This window comes from Dipodomys merriami, unplaced genomic scaffold (genome assembly GCF_024711535.1).
Source record: "Dipodomys merriami isolate MVZ:Mamm:240054 unplaced genomic scaffold, mDipMer1.0.p SCAF_19, whole genome shotgun sequence".
Lineage (NCBI taxonomy): Eukaryota > Metazoa > Chordata > Mammalia > Rodentia > Heteromyidae > Dipodomys > Dipodomys merriami.
In genome coordinates this window covers 10736581-10751979 of record NW_027203270.1, presented here as the reverse complement: position 1 = coordinate 10751979, position 15399 = coordinate 10736581, and the positions used below count along the sequence as shown (strand labels likewise).

General features: G+C 43.3%; 1 protein-coding gene across 7 annotated transcripts in view; it reads left to right on the top strand.

Moving 5' to 3' along the window:
• The first annotated feature begins 76 nt into the window (after positions 1-76).
• The window catches only part of Znf207 (zinc finger protein 207), a 31375-nt gene continuing 16052 nt past the window's right edge, over positions 77-15399 (top strand). For 3 of the 7 annotated variants that reach the window (XR_011373052.1, XR_011373051.1, XR_011373050.1), the window contains exons 1-7: positions 4031-4257; positions 5996-6122; positions 11543-11681; positions 12127-12294; positions 12694-12769; positions 13232-13279; positions 14843-14913. Coding sequence is in view for 4 of the 7 variants with exons in the window: in XM_070027224.1 (XP_069883325.1) it covers positions 4217-4257; positions 5996-6122; positions 11543-11681; positions 12127-12294; positions 12694-12769; positions 13232-13279; positions 14843-14913 (670 nt within the window). In the remaining 3 variants the exon portion in view is untranslated. Of the gene's footprint in view, positions 94-4030; positions 4258-5995; positions 6123-11542; positions 11682-12126; positions 12295-12693; positions 12770-13231; positions 13280-14842; positions 14914-15399 lie in introns of those variants that run through there. The other 4 variants (XM_070027224.1, XM_070027227.1, XM_070027226.1 and 1 more) reach the window with 4 other exon arrangements.

The following is a 15399-nucleotide window of genomic DNA, read 5'->3' as shown; positions in this document are numbered from 1 at the left end:
GTTTCCTGGGCCCTAGGGCAGAGGAAGCTGGCCTGTGTGCGTTCCTCTCCTCTGCCAGGTCTTCTGAACTCACTTTACTGCCTCTGATGATCGGTATGTGGTAAAGACGGTAGAACTAGCTAGTCTCGTGGATTTTCTTTCTTTTCTTCCCCTGTGTTTAGTGGTACTGGGATTTGAACTCAGGGCCTCATGCTTGCTACAACACCGGCACTCCAACCACTTGAGCCTTATTTATCCCTAGGTATTTTGTTTGTATTTTGGTTTTGAGACTAACTTTGCTGAGCTGGCCCAGAACTCAAGACCTTCCAGCCTCCAGCTAATGAGTAGCCAGGATTCCATGTGTACACAGCCTTTACACTTTCTTTTCCTTTTTTGTTGTCTCTAGGGTTTGAGCTCTGGGCTTCTGGCTTGCTCCTCTTACTTGGTTGGCTAGTACTTAAAAATATTTTAGCCATGCTTCTAGCCCTGCTTATTTGCTGGTTATTTTGGAGATGGAGACTCAGACTTTTACTCCAACTACCTTTAAACCTACATCTACTCCATATCAGTCTCCAAATCTCCTAAAATTATAGTAATGAATCTGTGCCTCTGGCTTTGTTTTTTTTTTTGGGGGGGTCCGGTCGTGGGGCCTGAACTCTGGGCCTGGGCGCTGTCCCTTAGCTCTTCAGCTCAAGGCTAGCGCTCTACCACTTGAGCCACAGCGCCACTTCCGGCTTTTTTCTTTTTGCTTATGTGGTGCTGAGGAATCGAACCCAGTGCCTCTGGCATGCAAGGCTTGCGCTCTACCACTGAGCCACCGCTGGCTTTGTTTTTATTTGTGGTAGAATACTTGGGCTGGAAATGTAGCTAGTAAAGGTCACATGTCCCCATTTGTGCTCCACCCCCCCTCCCTTACTTAGACTTGCCTTTATTTTAGTTCTTGCCAACTCACTGTTCATATTACACTGTCTACATACATCAGGGAAAGAGATCTTTTTTTTTTTTTTTTTTTTTTTTGTCATTTGTGGGGCTTGAACTCAGGGCCTGGGTGCTAGGGCTCTACCACAGAGCCACACCACCACTTCTGGCTATTAATTAATTGGAGATAAGAATCTCTTTGAAAACTTTTCTACCTAGGCTAGACTCAACCTGGATCCTCAGATCTCAGCCTCCAGAATAGCTTGGATTATAGGCATTAGCCCTCAGTGCCTGGGAGAAGGGGATCTCTTTCAAACTTAAATCTAGTGTTACTCTTTGACTTTGGGTAAATTATCCTAACTCTCTTATGACTCCTTTTATCTCATGTATATTAACCTGTTGATAATGGCATCTACCTCACAGGCTTCTAGACCAGTAACAGTGCCTAAAATAGAGTAATGTAACTAATGATGAATCTAAGACATACAGAGATCCTAATCCCTAACTTCCCTGCTAGTACACCAAACATGTTACCAGAAAGTTTAGGGCAGTTATACAACCTTGGCTAGATGCGGTATCTGGCAAAAAGGAATTCAGGTAAGACATAAAAAATAAAAGATAAAAGAGTTTATTAGAAAAAAATATGGCAGAAAAAGAGCACATCTGGAATAGGTATGCCATGGGGAAGACAGTAATTCAGCCCATTTCTACTGTCTCAAACTTCATTATCACTGTTTGGCTTTGGGTAATAGAATTTAGATGGCTTTCTAACTGATGGATTTCTGTGTCCTATAAGGTTGTGTGACACGGAAGATGTACAGTTCTGTTCTTCTTCCCCATTTTTTGTTGCTCTCTGTATAGTTAGGTTTTGGCATATCAGCTTATCCTTCTGTCTACAAGCTGCATAGGCTGAAATTCCCTGTTGGCTTTTACACCAACCCATTAGTTTAGTGTTCCACAGACAAAACCTTTTAAAAAAAATTTTGGCAGGGGTGAGGTTACAAGAACTTGAACTCAGATTTGCTCTTGTTTGTGCTCTTCTACTAAAGCCATACTCCCAAATCTTTTTGCTTTGTTTTTTAGGCAATGTCTTGCACTTTTTGTCTAGGTAGTCAGATCCTTGATCCTCCTGGTGTACCCTGAGTACCTGGGATTACAAGCATGTTACCACATCTGGTCTATTTTCCACCTTAAATACATAGTTCATATTACTAGCTATTACTACAATACAAATGGTTCTAAGCCCAGCCAGATGGAAGTTAGGAATGGACTCTAAGTCACTGTGTATGTGGGTGACCACATGCGCATGCCAGTACTAGGGTTTGAATTCAGGGCTTGGCACGGTCCCTTTGTTTTTTCCCTCAGGACTAGGACTCTACAATGTGAGGCACAGCTCTATCTCTGGTTTTTGATGGTTTATTGGAGATAAGGGCCTCACCGGGAAAGCTGGAAGAGTGAGGGAAGGGGTGACATTGTTCAAAAAGAAATGTTCTCTTTACCTGACTTATGTTACTGTAACTCCTTTAACCATTACCTTCATAATAACAATAAAAAGAAGTTTAAAAAAGGGCTGGGAAGGTGGCTCAGTGGTAGAGTGCTTGCCTTGCATGCATGAGGCCCTGGGTTCGATTCCTCAGCACCACATAAGCAGAAAAAAACATTAAGTGATGCTGTGGCTCAAGTGGTAGAGCGATAGTCTTGAGCTGAAGAGCTGAGGGACAGCGCCCAGGCCCAGAGTTCAGGCCCAACAACCAACCAAAAAAAAAAAAAAGGTAAAAAAAACAATCTCATCAACTTTCTTCACTGGGCTGGCAAACTGTAATCCTCAGATTTCAGTCTCCTCAGTTGCTAGGATTATAGGCATGAGCCACTGGTGCCCAGCTCAACAAACCACTTCTTGGGGCTGGGGGTTTAGCTCAGAAGAAGAGCGCCTGCCTGGCAAGCTGAAGGCCCTGAGTTTGGTCTTCAGCCTCAGCTCTGGAAAAAACAAACAAAATACTTTAGTCTCCATCTTAAAACTGTTCTCTAGCTTCTTAGAAAACTCAGAGGAAACAGAAACCTGCTTTTCTTACAAGGAAACAGAATTCAGCCATTTTGCAATTCATCAATCTCAGAATGTTCTAGGAATTTCCAGGACTTGCTTCTAGGGAAGCCTCTCCAGGAATAGTTCTTGCCACCAGTACCTTCACTATGAGTTACTGCCTTACGGTGCTTTTTTTTTTTTTTGTCTTTCTAGCCACGAAGACTTGAACTTTTTTTTTTGCCAGTCCTGGGGCTTGAACTCAGGACCTTGGCACCATCCCTGAGCCTCTTCGTGCTCAAGGCTAGCACTCTACCACTTGAGCCACAGCGTCATCTCTGCTTTTTCTGAGTAGTTTATAAGAGTCTCACGGACCTTCCTGCCCGGCCTGGCTTCGAACTGCGATCCTCAGATCTCAGCCTCCTGAGTAGCTAAGGATTACAGGCTGTCAGCCACCAGCCACTGGGTCAAGACTTGCACTTTTGAGACAGGACCTGGCTGCGTTGCCCAGGGTGGTTTCTTAACTCTGGGGGGCAATAATTCAGTGCTGGGACAGGCACTGACTGCACTTCCCACCCAGCATGCTCAGGAGCCCCTCAGGACACCTCCACAATCAACAAAGCTGTTTTAGGCCTTCCTCTGGCGGTTTTCCAGTCCCCTTCACTTCCCCCCCTGGCGATGACGCAGTGAACCCCTCAGCCTTGTTTACTTGCCTGCCTGTCTGTATGGCGGGGTCGGTCGCCTGGCCCAGTCTCACTTCTTTTGCCTTAGCACGTGGTAGGCCCAGACACCCACACCGCACAACGGGTTTACCCGGTAACTGACACGAAGTTTAAAAATTGGGCGCCGAACCTCTCTTTAATTATACTGGCAATCCTTTCATTTTGTTCCCACCCCCCCCCTCCTTTCTTCCGCAATTCGCTAGCACCAGAGGCCAACTCCCTGACAAAACAACTCCCTAGGCTTCAGCCACCGGAAGCAGGGAGGGAGGGGAAGCCAAAGGCTTGGACACAGGCCCTGGTGAGAGCCGGGGCCCGCGTCACGTGACACACACCCGGGCCTGGCCCCGCCTCCGCCGCCGCAGCGCCTGACGGGAGGCGGAGAACGAACGACGGTGTCGGCCATTTTGTGTCGGCTTCGTGTGGGACGCGGTGGTGGCCGTTGGCTCGGGAAAGCAGGCGATTTTTTTTCGCCTTGTTTTTCCTGCATTTACTCTTTTCTCTCCTCTGCCCCCCCCACCCCCGTCCTCTCCCCCTCACCCCTCCCCGCTTCCCTTTACTTCGTCGGTAGAGCGCAGATATGGGTCGCAAGAAGAAGAAGCAGCTGAAGCCGTGGTGTTGATATCCTTTGTGGGTTTGAGGTCGAGGCTCCGCGGAGGGTGCGGGTGGAAGAAGGCCGGGGCCGGGGCGGCGGGTGTGTGGGCCTACGGCGCGGAGCGTGCGGCCTTCGGGGCCTCGGGGTGGGTGGCGTGAGAGCTCGGGAAGGCCTTCCGGGAAAACGGAATCCCTCAGGCGAGGGAGTTGTGTGGGACTTGGGTGCGAGCGACGGCCGGCCCGGCGGGCGGAGGCCTGGACCCCGCCGCCAAGGGCGCTGGCCCCGAAGGCCCCCCGCGCCCGCTGTGTGGGTGACGATCCAACCCGGGGGTTGGGGTGGGGAGAGGCTTCTCTTGTAATGTAACAGGCTAATTGACTCCGTGGAGGATGGTGGAAGAACCTTCCGAAGTCAGTCTCTTGTCTCTCGGGGAGGCCGCGGAGAGAGGTCGCGGGGGGGAGGGGGGGAACGACGCGGGAAATGGATGGTTTAATGGAGTTCACTTAGGTTTTGAGCGATTGATTCTCTTCCCCCCCCCTTTTTTTTCCTCTCTCCCCCCCCCCGTGGGTGGCAGAGAACTAGCTTCCGCGTCTTAACCCACAGGCGCCTTAATCTTCAGGAAGCGATCTTTTTTTTTTTTTTTTTTTTTAACAGGGTGGAGTTTCTTGTTTGTACTAGCCAACTTTGTAGGACTCTTTTTTTTTTTTTTCCAAAAATTTTTAAAAAGCTTCTTAGAAGGGAAATTGGTTAGAATGTGGCAGCCTTGGGGAATACTTTTCCCAGAGGCGAGTAACGTACTTTACGTTGAAAAATTGATTTTATTACTTCCAAACGGTTTCTGGCGGAGCTGCATTTAGTTGTACTTAAAAAAAAAAAAAGACAACCTGGGTCACGAATTTTATAATGTGCTTGCAGGAAAGTCTGGGATAGTGAGCTAACAGTTCTTACTATTGTAGATTTTGCTCGTCTGTGAGTTTTACATTTCCTAACGGCGAAAGTTAATGTGAAGTACCTAATCTCCCAAGACAGTATCAAAATTGTAAGCAATTCTGGATTGCTGAATCAAAATATTGGCCACGAAATTAATCTTTTTGTAAATTCCTTATATTTCGATTTTTTTGTCACTTCTGTATGTAATGAGTTATGTCTTGGCATTTAAATTTGACTCAAACATATATGGAACGCTTTCCTTGTGCATTTGGAAGCATTCAAATACTAACATTTCTATTAAGCACAAGAATTTGACCAATATGCTTTGGATTATTGTGCTGGGTTTCTTTGGTGGATGTTTCTAGAGAATTGAAAATAGGGAACTACCTGGCATCATTTATAATCCTCAGGTGAAGTCCTATTTTGTGCATGGGGGGGAGGGGAGAGGCTTCAACTCTAGGCCTGGTCACTGTTCTTCAGCTTTTCAGTGCAAGGCTAGCACTCTACCACTGGAGCCACAGCTTGACTTCCGGTTTTCTGAGTGGTTTATTGGAAATGAGAGTCTCAGGGACTTTCCTGCCCAGGCTGGATCCTCAGATCTCTACCTCCTGAGTAGCTAGGATTACAGGCGTGAGCTACCTTAAAAAATTTTTAATTAAGAAGCTGATTAACACCAACTGTTACTTTATATTAAGTTTCTCCTCACATCTAGGCTCACATGCTCCAGCTTCAAACTGCTGGGTTTATGGACTGGCACACACAACTGTGCCCATTCCTCCAGATTGTTTTTATTACGGACAAAGTCATTATGTTTTGTACCTTAGCACTCTTGATTAGGTATTGCAATAGAGATTTTGATGATGAGAAGATCCTGATACAGCACCAAAAAGCCAAGCATTTTAAATGCCATATATGTCATAAGAAATTATATACAGGACCTGGCTTAGCCATTCATTGCATGCAGGTAAGGATTTTTTTTTTGTATGTTTGTCTCCTTTTCATTTGAAAATAATTAGCTTTATGGTTTTGTTTATATTGGGAGGAAGACAAAGTGAGAGAAACTGGGACAAATGTTACTGGAAACCTTGCCTCTAAAGAACAAGCTGGAATGGGATGCATATCTTTTCCCACCTAGATAGAAGGATCAAGGTCAGCAAGGCCCTAGCAAAAAAGTGCTTGAGAACACGAGTTTAACTCAGATCTCTTTTTATTACCATGTTTGAATATATCTGTGCACAAACTACCACTGAGTATGTATAAATATCAAGAAGATAACCTGAGCTTTGTGTGTGTGTGTGCGTGCACGTGTGCACGCCATTCCTGGGACTTTGAACTCAGACTTGGGTGCTGTTCCTGATCTTTTGCTCAAGGCTAACACTATACCACTTAAGCTACAACTCCACTTCTTTGATAGTTTAGTGGAGATAGTCTCACAGACTTTCTTGACACTACTTGCCTCCAGTTGTGATCCTCAGATCTGAGTAGCTAGGAGTACAGGTGTGAGTTACCTAAACTGACTTTAGTGTTTAATGAGAGAGTATATTTGTATTTGTCTTTAAATTACAGATAGGTAACAACTAGGTTGAGGTAATAAAATATATTCTAAATACCTGGGGCTGAGAACAAGGATCAGTGATTTAAGTTTTGTGAGCAGTATGGCCATAGGATTAAGAGTTAATAGGCACAACTCATTGCCACTAAGGATTTGTTATAATCTGTTGGGGCTGGGCTTATTCTATATATTGAATGGTACATTTCTTTGCCTGAGAATGGGTTGATAAATCCAGGATGGTCTCAAAACCTTAATCCTCCTGCCTCAGGCTTCTGAGTGCTGTGATTATAAGCCTGTCCCACCATGCTTGCCCTTAGTGTTTGGTACATGAGACTCCTGAGATGTAAAATGAGCGAGTCGGAGGAAATGCAACAAGTTGGAGGAAGGAAGACATTACATTCCAGGTTATAAAATAAATTTATGTGGGGCTGGGAAAGTGGCTCAGTGGTAGAGCACTTGACTTGCATGCATGAGACCCTGGGTTTGATTCCTCAGCACCACATAAGCAAAAAGAAAAAGCCAGAAGTGGCACTGTGGCTCAAGTGGTAGAGGCTAGCCTTGAGCTGAAGAGTTGAGGGACAGTGCCCAGGCCCAGAGTTCAAGCCCCATGACTGGACCCTAAATGAATAAATAAATAAATAAAATTTATGTGAAGGCTGGGATGTATGTGTAGTTTAGCCATAGATCATTTACCCATGCAAATGTTGGGCTCTAGGCTAAATTTCCATTACTGAAAAAAAAATGTAAGTTCAGTATGAATTCTATTCACTCAAATTCAGGATAGATTGTTTTCACTCTAGGGCTTTATTGTCATAGTTTAGCTTAATAATTTAGCTTTTGTTTGAAAGCATCAAAGCCAATGATGGTAGCTTCTGCCTGTAAGTCCTAATTACTCAGGAGGCTGAGATCTGAGGATCACAGTTCAAAGCCATTCCTTGAGACTCATCTCCAGTTAACCAGCAAAAAGACAGTTGTGGCTGAAGTGGTAGAGTGCTAGGCTTGAGTGAAAAAGCTAAGGGATAGCACCTAGGCCCTGAGTTTCAAGCTCTAGTACCAACACAAAAACAAGCTAACAAATGAATGAAATGAGCACACAAAAGCTATGTTTGTGGTACAAATTAGTAGTAATCCTAGTGCTCCAAAGAGAGGCTATTACATAATAGATTTCAGCTGTTTACTGAAGCAGCCATTAGTTTCATATAGCTGTTTAAGTAAATTAAAAATTCAGTTTTCTGGTCACATACCCACATTTCCAGTTCTCAGTAGCTACCTGTGGCTATTAGGTGTCCTGAAGTCAGGAACAGTAGCTGTGTTTCCTTAAATCACAGAAAATGCCTATGGAGCTGCTTTGTACTAGACATGTTTTAGGTACTGAGTATGTAACAGTGAATACAAGTTTCTTCATTGTGTTTGCTTTATATTGTGAAGGAAAATAACTTACATAAATATAACTTGTAATGCCAGGTGCCAGTGGCTCACGCCTATAATCTTTGCATCTCAGGAACCCGAGATCTGAGGATTGAAGTTCAAAGCCTGCCCAGGCAGAAAAGTCCATGTGACTTATCTCCAATTAACCACCAGGAAACCAGAAGTGGCACTCGTCTTGAGCTGAAGAGCTCAGGGACAGCACTCAAGCCCAGAGTACAAGCCCCTGACTGACCCCTCCCCCCCCAAAAAAAAGTAAAAGAAAACTAAAACAGTAAAGACCTGAAAGAGTAGCTCATATCTTTTAAGAGATTAAACTCTGAGAAGTAGTATACAAAGAATGGCAAGGGAGAGGACTATAGCACAACTGCTACTTTTTATTACAAATGAAATGGATTTGAAGAGATATCAAACACAGATAACACCCTTTGGGTGGGGGGAGTCACAGGTCTTGGGGCTTGAGAACCTAGGCACTGTCTCTGAGTTTTTTTCTCAAGCTAGTGCTCTACTACTTCGGGGTCTTTTGGTGGTTAATTTGAGATAACGGTCTCATGGACTTTCCTGCTTAGGCTGGTTTCAGGGTATGATCCTCAAATCTCAGCCTTCTGAGCAGCTAGGATTACACTCCTGAGCCACTGGAGCTTGGCAACTTTCTTTTTTGTTGGTATTGGGGTTTGGACTTGGGACCTTTGCTTGCTAGGTTGGAACTATATCAGTTGATGCAAACCTTCAGTCCAGTGGGTTTTGTTAGTTTTTATTGGTGCCAGTTTTGGGACTTGAACTCAAGGCCTAAGTGCTGCCTCTTAGTTTTTTGCTCCATTCTTTTGATCTACCACTTGAGTCATGTCCACTTTCATCTTCCTCCTTTTTTTTTTTTTTTTTTTTGCCGGTCATGGGGCCTGAACTCTGGGTCTGGGCGCTGTCTCTCAGCTCTTCAGCTCAAGGCTAGCGCTCTACCACTGGAGCCACAGCACCACTTCTGGCTTTTTCTGTTTATGTGGTGCTGAGGAATCGAACCCAGGGCCTCATGCTTGCAAGGCATGCACTCTACCGCTGAGCTACCTTCCCAGCCCCATCTTCCTCCCTTTTAAAAATTTTTTAAAGGATGCTTCAGGAGTACAATTAGGTGATAGTGACAGACCAAAGTTTGCTGGTAGATTTGATGAAGGATATGAAAAAGTAAGGGATTGTGAATGGTATCAAAATGTTTTGAATAGATAGTACATGTTAAAAATGACTTCCTAGGAGTGGCACTGTGGCTCAAATGGTAGAGCACTAGCCTTGAGCTGAGGAGCTGAGGGACAGTGCTCAGGCTCATTTCAAATCCCATGACCAACCAAAAAAAATCCTTTTGAGCCAGGAACTGGTGGCTCACCCTTGTAATCCTAGCTATTCAGGAGGCTGAGATATGAGGATCTCAGTTCAAAGCCAACCTGGCCAGAACACTCCCTGAGACTCTTATCTCCCATTAGTCACCAGAAAATTGGAAGTGAAGGTGTGGCTCAAAGTGCTATCCTCAAGCGAAAAAGCTCAAGGACAGTGCCCAGGCCCTGAGTTCAAGCCCCATGACCCCCAAAAAAGTCTTTCTGCAAGGTACTAGTGGTTCATATCTGTAATCCTAGCTACTCAGGACAGTGAGATATGAGAATCTTGGTTCATAGCCAATCCAGGAAGGGAAATCTGAGACTCTTACTTCTAATTGGTTACCAAAAAACCAGAGGTGGAGCTGTGGTTCAAATGGTAGAGCATTTGCTTTCAGCAAAGGAGCTCAGGAATAGTGTCTGGGTCCCTGAGTTCAAGTCCTGGGACTGGAACAACAACAAAAATCCCTTGTATTGAGATGTGGGAAGCTGCAAGAAGAACAGGGATAGAGATGTGGTCAAGAAGATAGTTTTGAGCCAAGTTCCAGTCAGTGGCTCATACTTGTTATCTAGCTACTTAAGGAGGCTGAAACCTAAGGATCTCAGTTTGATTCAGTTCAGGCAAGAAAGTCTGTGAGCCAGCCGGGCGCTGGTGGCTCACGCCTGTAATCCTAGCTACTCAGGAGGCTGAGATCTGAGGATTGCGGTTCAAAGCCAGCCCGGGCAGGAAAGACGGTGAGACTCCTATATCCAATAAACCACCAGAAAACCAGAAGTGGCGCTGTAGCTCAAGTGGTAGAGCGCTCGCCTTGAGCTGAAGAGCTAAGGGACAGCACTCAGGCCGAGTTCAAGCCCCACGACTGACAAAAAAGAAAAAAAGAAAGTCTGTGAGCCTCCAATAAACTATCAGAAAAGTCAGAAGTGGACCTATGGCTCAAGTGGTAGAAAAAGCAGCTGAGGAACAATATTCAGGCCCTGAATCAAGCCCTAGGACCAACAAAAATGGGTTTTGTATTGATTTTAAGAAAGCACAATGAATGAAGGAGGAGAATAAAGTATAAAAATGGTTGCTTTGGTTGGGCTCCTAAGGCTCATACCAGTAGCCCTAGCTACTCTGAAGACAGGTCTATCAGTTGTGGTTTGAAGCCAATCCTGACAGGAAAGTTCAGAAGACTGTTACCTCAAAAAGACAACTGGAGCTGTGGCTCAAGTGGATCACAAACTAGCCTTGGGAAAACTTGTTCAGTTACAGTGCCCAAGCCCTGAGTTAAAACCCCAGGACCAGCATGCTTGTACATGCACACACAAACACATGCACGTGCTAGAACAGCTATTCTAAGTTCTGAAAATGTTTTAAGTTCTGGTAATACATGTACATGGGAGTATATTCCTTGTTATGCAGTGGATAGAAAAGTGGATGTAAGTGTGCTCTGCCATAAGCCATTCCTAGCCTTCACTTCATTCTTACCACTTCAATGGTAAGATTTGTAAAAAACCATCCAAGGACACTGAGAGGAAAACTGAGAGGCATACCCTATAAGCCAGTGAAATGTTTCAAAGAACTTGAGTCATACTGGTGATTGAGGTAAGTTGACTGAGGTTGCATTATAACAGTGAAAGCTTGAAGTACTTGAGGAGAAACCAAGAAGTATTAAGTTTTGTTCTTTTGCCTGCTTTTAGCCTCAAGCTTGTGAGGCTGATGTTCTTATTTCTAAAGCCATACTCCCAGGCCTAAAATTACTTAAAAACACTTTTTTTGGGGGGGGATTAAAAACACTTTTGGGGGGGGTCCAGTTGTGGGGCCTGAACTCTGGGCCTGGGTGCTGTCCCTCAGCTCTTCAGCTCAAGGCTAGTGCTCTACCACTTGAGCTACAGCACCACTTCTGGCTTTTTTCTTTTTGCTTATGTGGTGCTGAGGAATCAAACCCAGGGCCTCAGGCATGCAAGGCAAGCGCTCTACCACTGAGCCACCTTCCCAGCCACTTAAAAACACTTTTATAAAGTGATTTTTGTCTGTGTAATACAAGTTTCATTTTTTAATGCTAGGTGCATAAAGAGACAATAGATGCTGTACCAAATGCAATACCTGGGAGAACAGATATAGAGTTGGAAATATATGGTATGGAAGGTATTCCAGAAAAAGACATGGATGAAAGACGTCGACTTCTTGAACAGAAAACACAAGGTAAATACTGTAAAGTGATGTTTTTGTAAAATAAAGCTTAATTTTAGCGAGAATAGGTCTGTTTTCAAATATCGATGGTAGATTTAGAAGTCTTCCCCCATTGGTGTAAAGGAGTCTAGATCATCTCCTTCCTGAGTAGCTGGGATTATAGATGCATACTACCATGCATGGCTCAGAATTGTAATATTGAGTACTGTTTTTCCTTTATGTCTTATGTTTAGTAGTGGTGTTTGACATCGTATTTGAACTTTACACTGTTCAGATCATAGAAAAAAATTTACAAGCGCTGGGAAGGTGGGCTTGCCTTGTACGCATGAGGCCCTGGGTTTGATTCCTCAGCGCCATTTATTCTTGCTTTAAATAACATACGAAAAGGTTGTTAACCTTGGAAGAGTATAGATTTTGAATATTTTTTTAAGATACTGTGCAAAACATTTTTTGGCAGAGAGTCAAAAAAAGAAACAACAAGATGATTCTGATGAATATGATGATGATGAGTCTGCAGCCTCAACTTCTTTTCAGCCACAGCCTGTTCAACCTCAACAAGGTTATATCCCACCAATGGTGCAGCCAGGACTGCCACCAGTTCCAGGAGCACCAGGAATGCCGCCAGGTAGCACAAGAAGTTGCTTAAAATGTAACATTTTTTTAAGGTTTTTATTGATAGACCATAGAAGAATTATTTCCTGATGGGGCTGGGAAGGTGCCTCAGTGGTAGAGTGCTTGCCTCGCATGCATGAGGCCCTGGGTTTGATTCCTCAGCACTACGTAAGCAGAAAAAGCAGGAAGTAGCGCTGTGGCTCAAATGGTAGAGTGCCAGCCTTGAACTGAAGAGCTGAGGGACAGTGCCCAGGCCCCATGACCTGCAAAAAAAAAAAGTATTCCTGAGCATTGGACATGGCTCAATTCCAATCCCAGTACTACCCCACCCTTCAAAAAAATATTTCGTCCTTATAACACTTAAATTTGTAATTTAATTTGTAATTCTTTGGTTGAAATTCTTTATTTGTAGGCATACCTCCATTAATGCCAGGTGTTCCTCCTCTGATGCCAGGAATGCCACCAGTTATGCCAGGCATGCCACCTGGGTAAGAAAATTTTTAATTGGCTAATGATCTTTCTCAACTTGGGTTTTAATATGAATTAAACATTAATTTGCATTATTTTTGCTTCTAGAAAGTATGGGTTCTGAAAGTCTTCCCTAAGAATGGGTCAGCCAATAAATTTAAGGTGTAAATTTACCTTAGAATAATAGTGTTTTGGGTTTTAGAATGTTTATTATGCAACCATCTGCTTCTGTTACATTTGCTGTAATTGAAGTAATTGGTTGAAGGTTTGACTTTTTGAGATTCAGAACTGCCCCATCACACTTTCTAGTTGTGAACAGAACAAACTCTTAATTTCTAAATCAGAAAACTATACTGAATCTGAGGTACTTGTGCCTATCACTTTTACTTAAGGATTTTGTGATTTGAGAGGTATACGATACACTTTCCCACTGTATTTTGAAAATCACAGTTAGATTTTGATTTTGTCATACATTTTCACAGATTGCATCATCAGAGAAAATACACCCAGTCATTTTGCGGTGAAAACATGTAAGCATTTCATTCATAATGTAATTTAGGAGGTATATGATCATAATGTCATTTTGTGTGTGTTTAATGATAGCTATTTAGTGGAATTCAGGAATATTCTAATCTTCCTCACTAAAACTTAGAAAATTTTCAAGTTAATTGACACAGGTTTCTTAAGGGAAATTTAAACATCTTTGAGGAAACTGACCATTAAAATTATTCTCTAATTGTGTTGATACTTCCTCAAACTGCTAAAAGTACTGAGACTTGGTAAACTGATAAGCATAATTTACTAAATTCATCATGCTTTATTATAGATTGTAATTGAGTCCTCTTTCAATTAGAAATGATATATAGAAGTTACACTTCTGATAATCCCATGATATAGGACTTTGGGGAGTAGCTCAGTGTTGAGGATATGGCTAAAAAAAAAAAAAAAAAAAAAAGAGGATATGGCTAGTGTACCCCAGGCCCTGATGTCAGTCCTCAACACCAAAAACCCTTCTAGGTATTGACAAACTTTAAATTGGACACTAATACATGAAGGTCAACTTTTTCTAGCCGAAAGCTTGATAAGCTTAGGTTGTATTTTTAAATCATGGCTGGGTGACAGTGGCTCATGCCTATAATCCTAGCTACTAGATCTGAGGATCGAGATTCAAAGCTAGCCCAGGCGGGGAGAAACTCTTATCTCCAATTAACGACCAGAAAAATGGAAGTGGCGATGCTGTGGCTCAAGTGGTAGAGTGCTTGCCTTGAGCTGAAGAGCAAAGGGTCAGTGCCCAGGCCCAGAGTACAAGACCCACGACCGATTCCCACCCCTTGCCCCCCCCCCCCCAAAAAAAAAAAGGTATTTTTAGATCATGGTTTGGTGTTATATGTCTATTCTATAGAATCAGACGACCAGGCCCTGGTGGCTCACGCCTGTAATCCTAGCTACTCAGGAGTCTGAGATCTGAGGATTGCAGTTCAAAGCCAGTCCTGGCAGGAAAGTCTGTGAGCCTCTTAAAAAGCCAGAAGTGGAGTATGACTCAAAGTGGCAGAAAGCTAACGTTGAGCAAAAAGCTCAGGGACAGTGTCCAAGCTCTTGAGTTTAAGGGAAAAAAAATCATGGAGTCTTGAGTTTACTTCTGATTAATTTTGATAGTATTTGCCCTTCTAAAACAAAAAATTCTTAGGCTAGCACATTGAGCTTTTTTTTTTTTCTGTTCAAAATTCTGACAACTCCATAGAGTGCAGTTTTTCTAATTGTGTGGATATTTGACAATTGGAACAAAAGATTTTGCTTTCCAGTAAAACATCCCATTTTAGATGAAATCTGTACATAATGAGTGATATTATCAGTGACTTTGTTTTGTCAAGAAAGACAATTTTCCTCATTTTATGGTAAACAGAATCTTTACTAAGTTTTAGAGGACTTATTTTGATAGAATTGTTTGTAGTATATGATTGGTTCTTTCAGCTTGATTGTTTCAATATTGAGATTGAATTAAAAGTCTTTATTGTTTCAGGCTATAGCCAAAACATTTTCCTGTAGTCTATATTGTTAATTTATATTTCTTATTGAAATTTGCTTTTTAATAGAATGATGCCAATGGGTGGAATGATGCCACCTGGACCTGGAATACCTCCTCTGATGCCTGGAATGCCACCAGGTATGATGTGTTAAACAATTTTTTTTTTTTTTTTGGTTGGTCATGGGGCTTGAACTCTGGGCCTGGGTGCTGTCCCTCAGCTCTTCAGCTCAAGGTGAGCGCTCTACCTCTTGAGCTACAGCACCACTTCTGGTTTTCTAGTGGTTTATTGGAGATAGGAGTCGCACGGTCTTTCCTGCCCAGGCTGGCTTTGAACTGCTATCTTCAGATCTCAGCCTCCTGAGTAGCTAGGATTACAGGCATGAGCCACCGGCGCCTGGCTTGTTAAACAATTCTTTAGGAGGTTGTGGTACTGGTTTGAACTTAGCCTGGGAGAGCATGTCCCCTGGCCTTTTCACTGAAGGCTAGGCTCTACCACTTGAATCACAGGTCCACTTCCAGCTTTTTGTTGATTAACTGGAGAGAAGTCTCATCGACTATCTGCCTGGGCTTGCTTTGAATTGTGATCCTCTGATCTCAGCCTCCTTGTAGCTGGGATTACAGGCT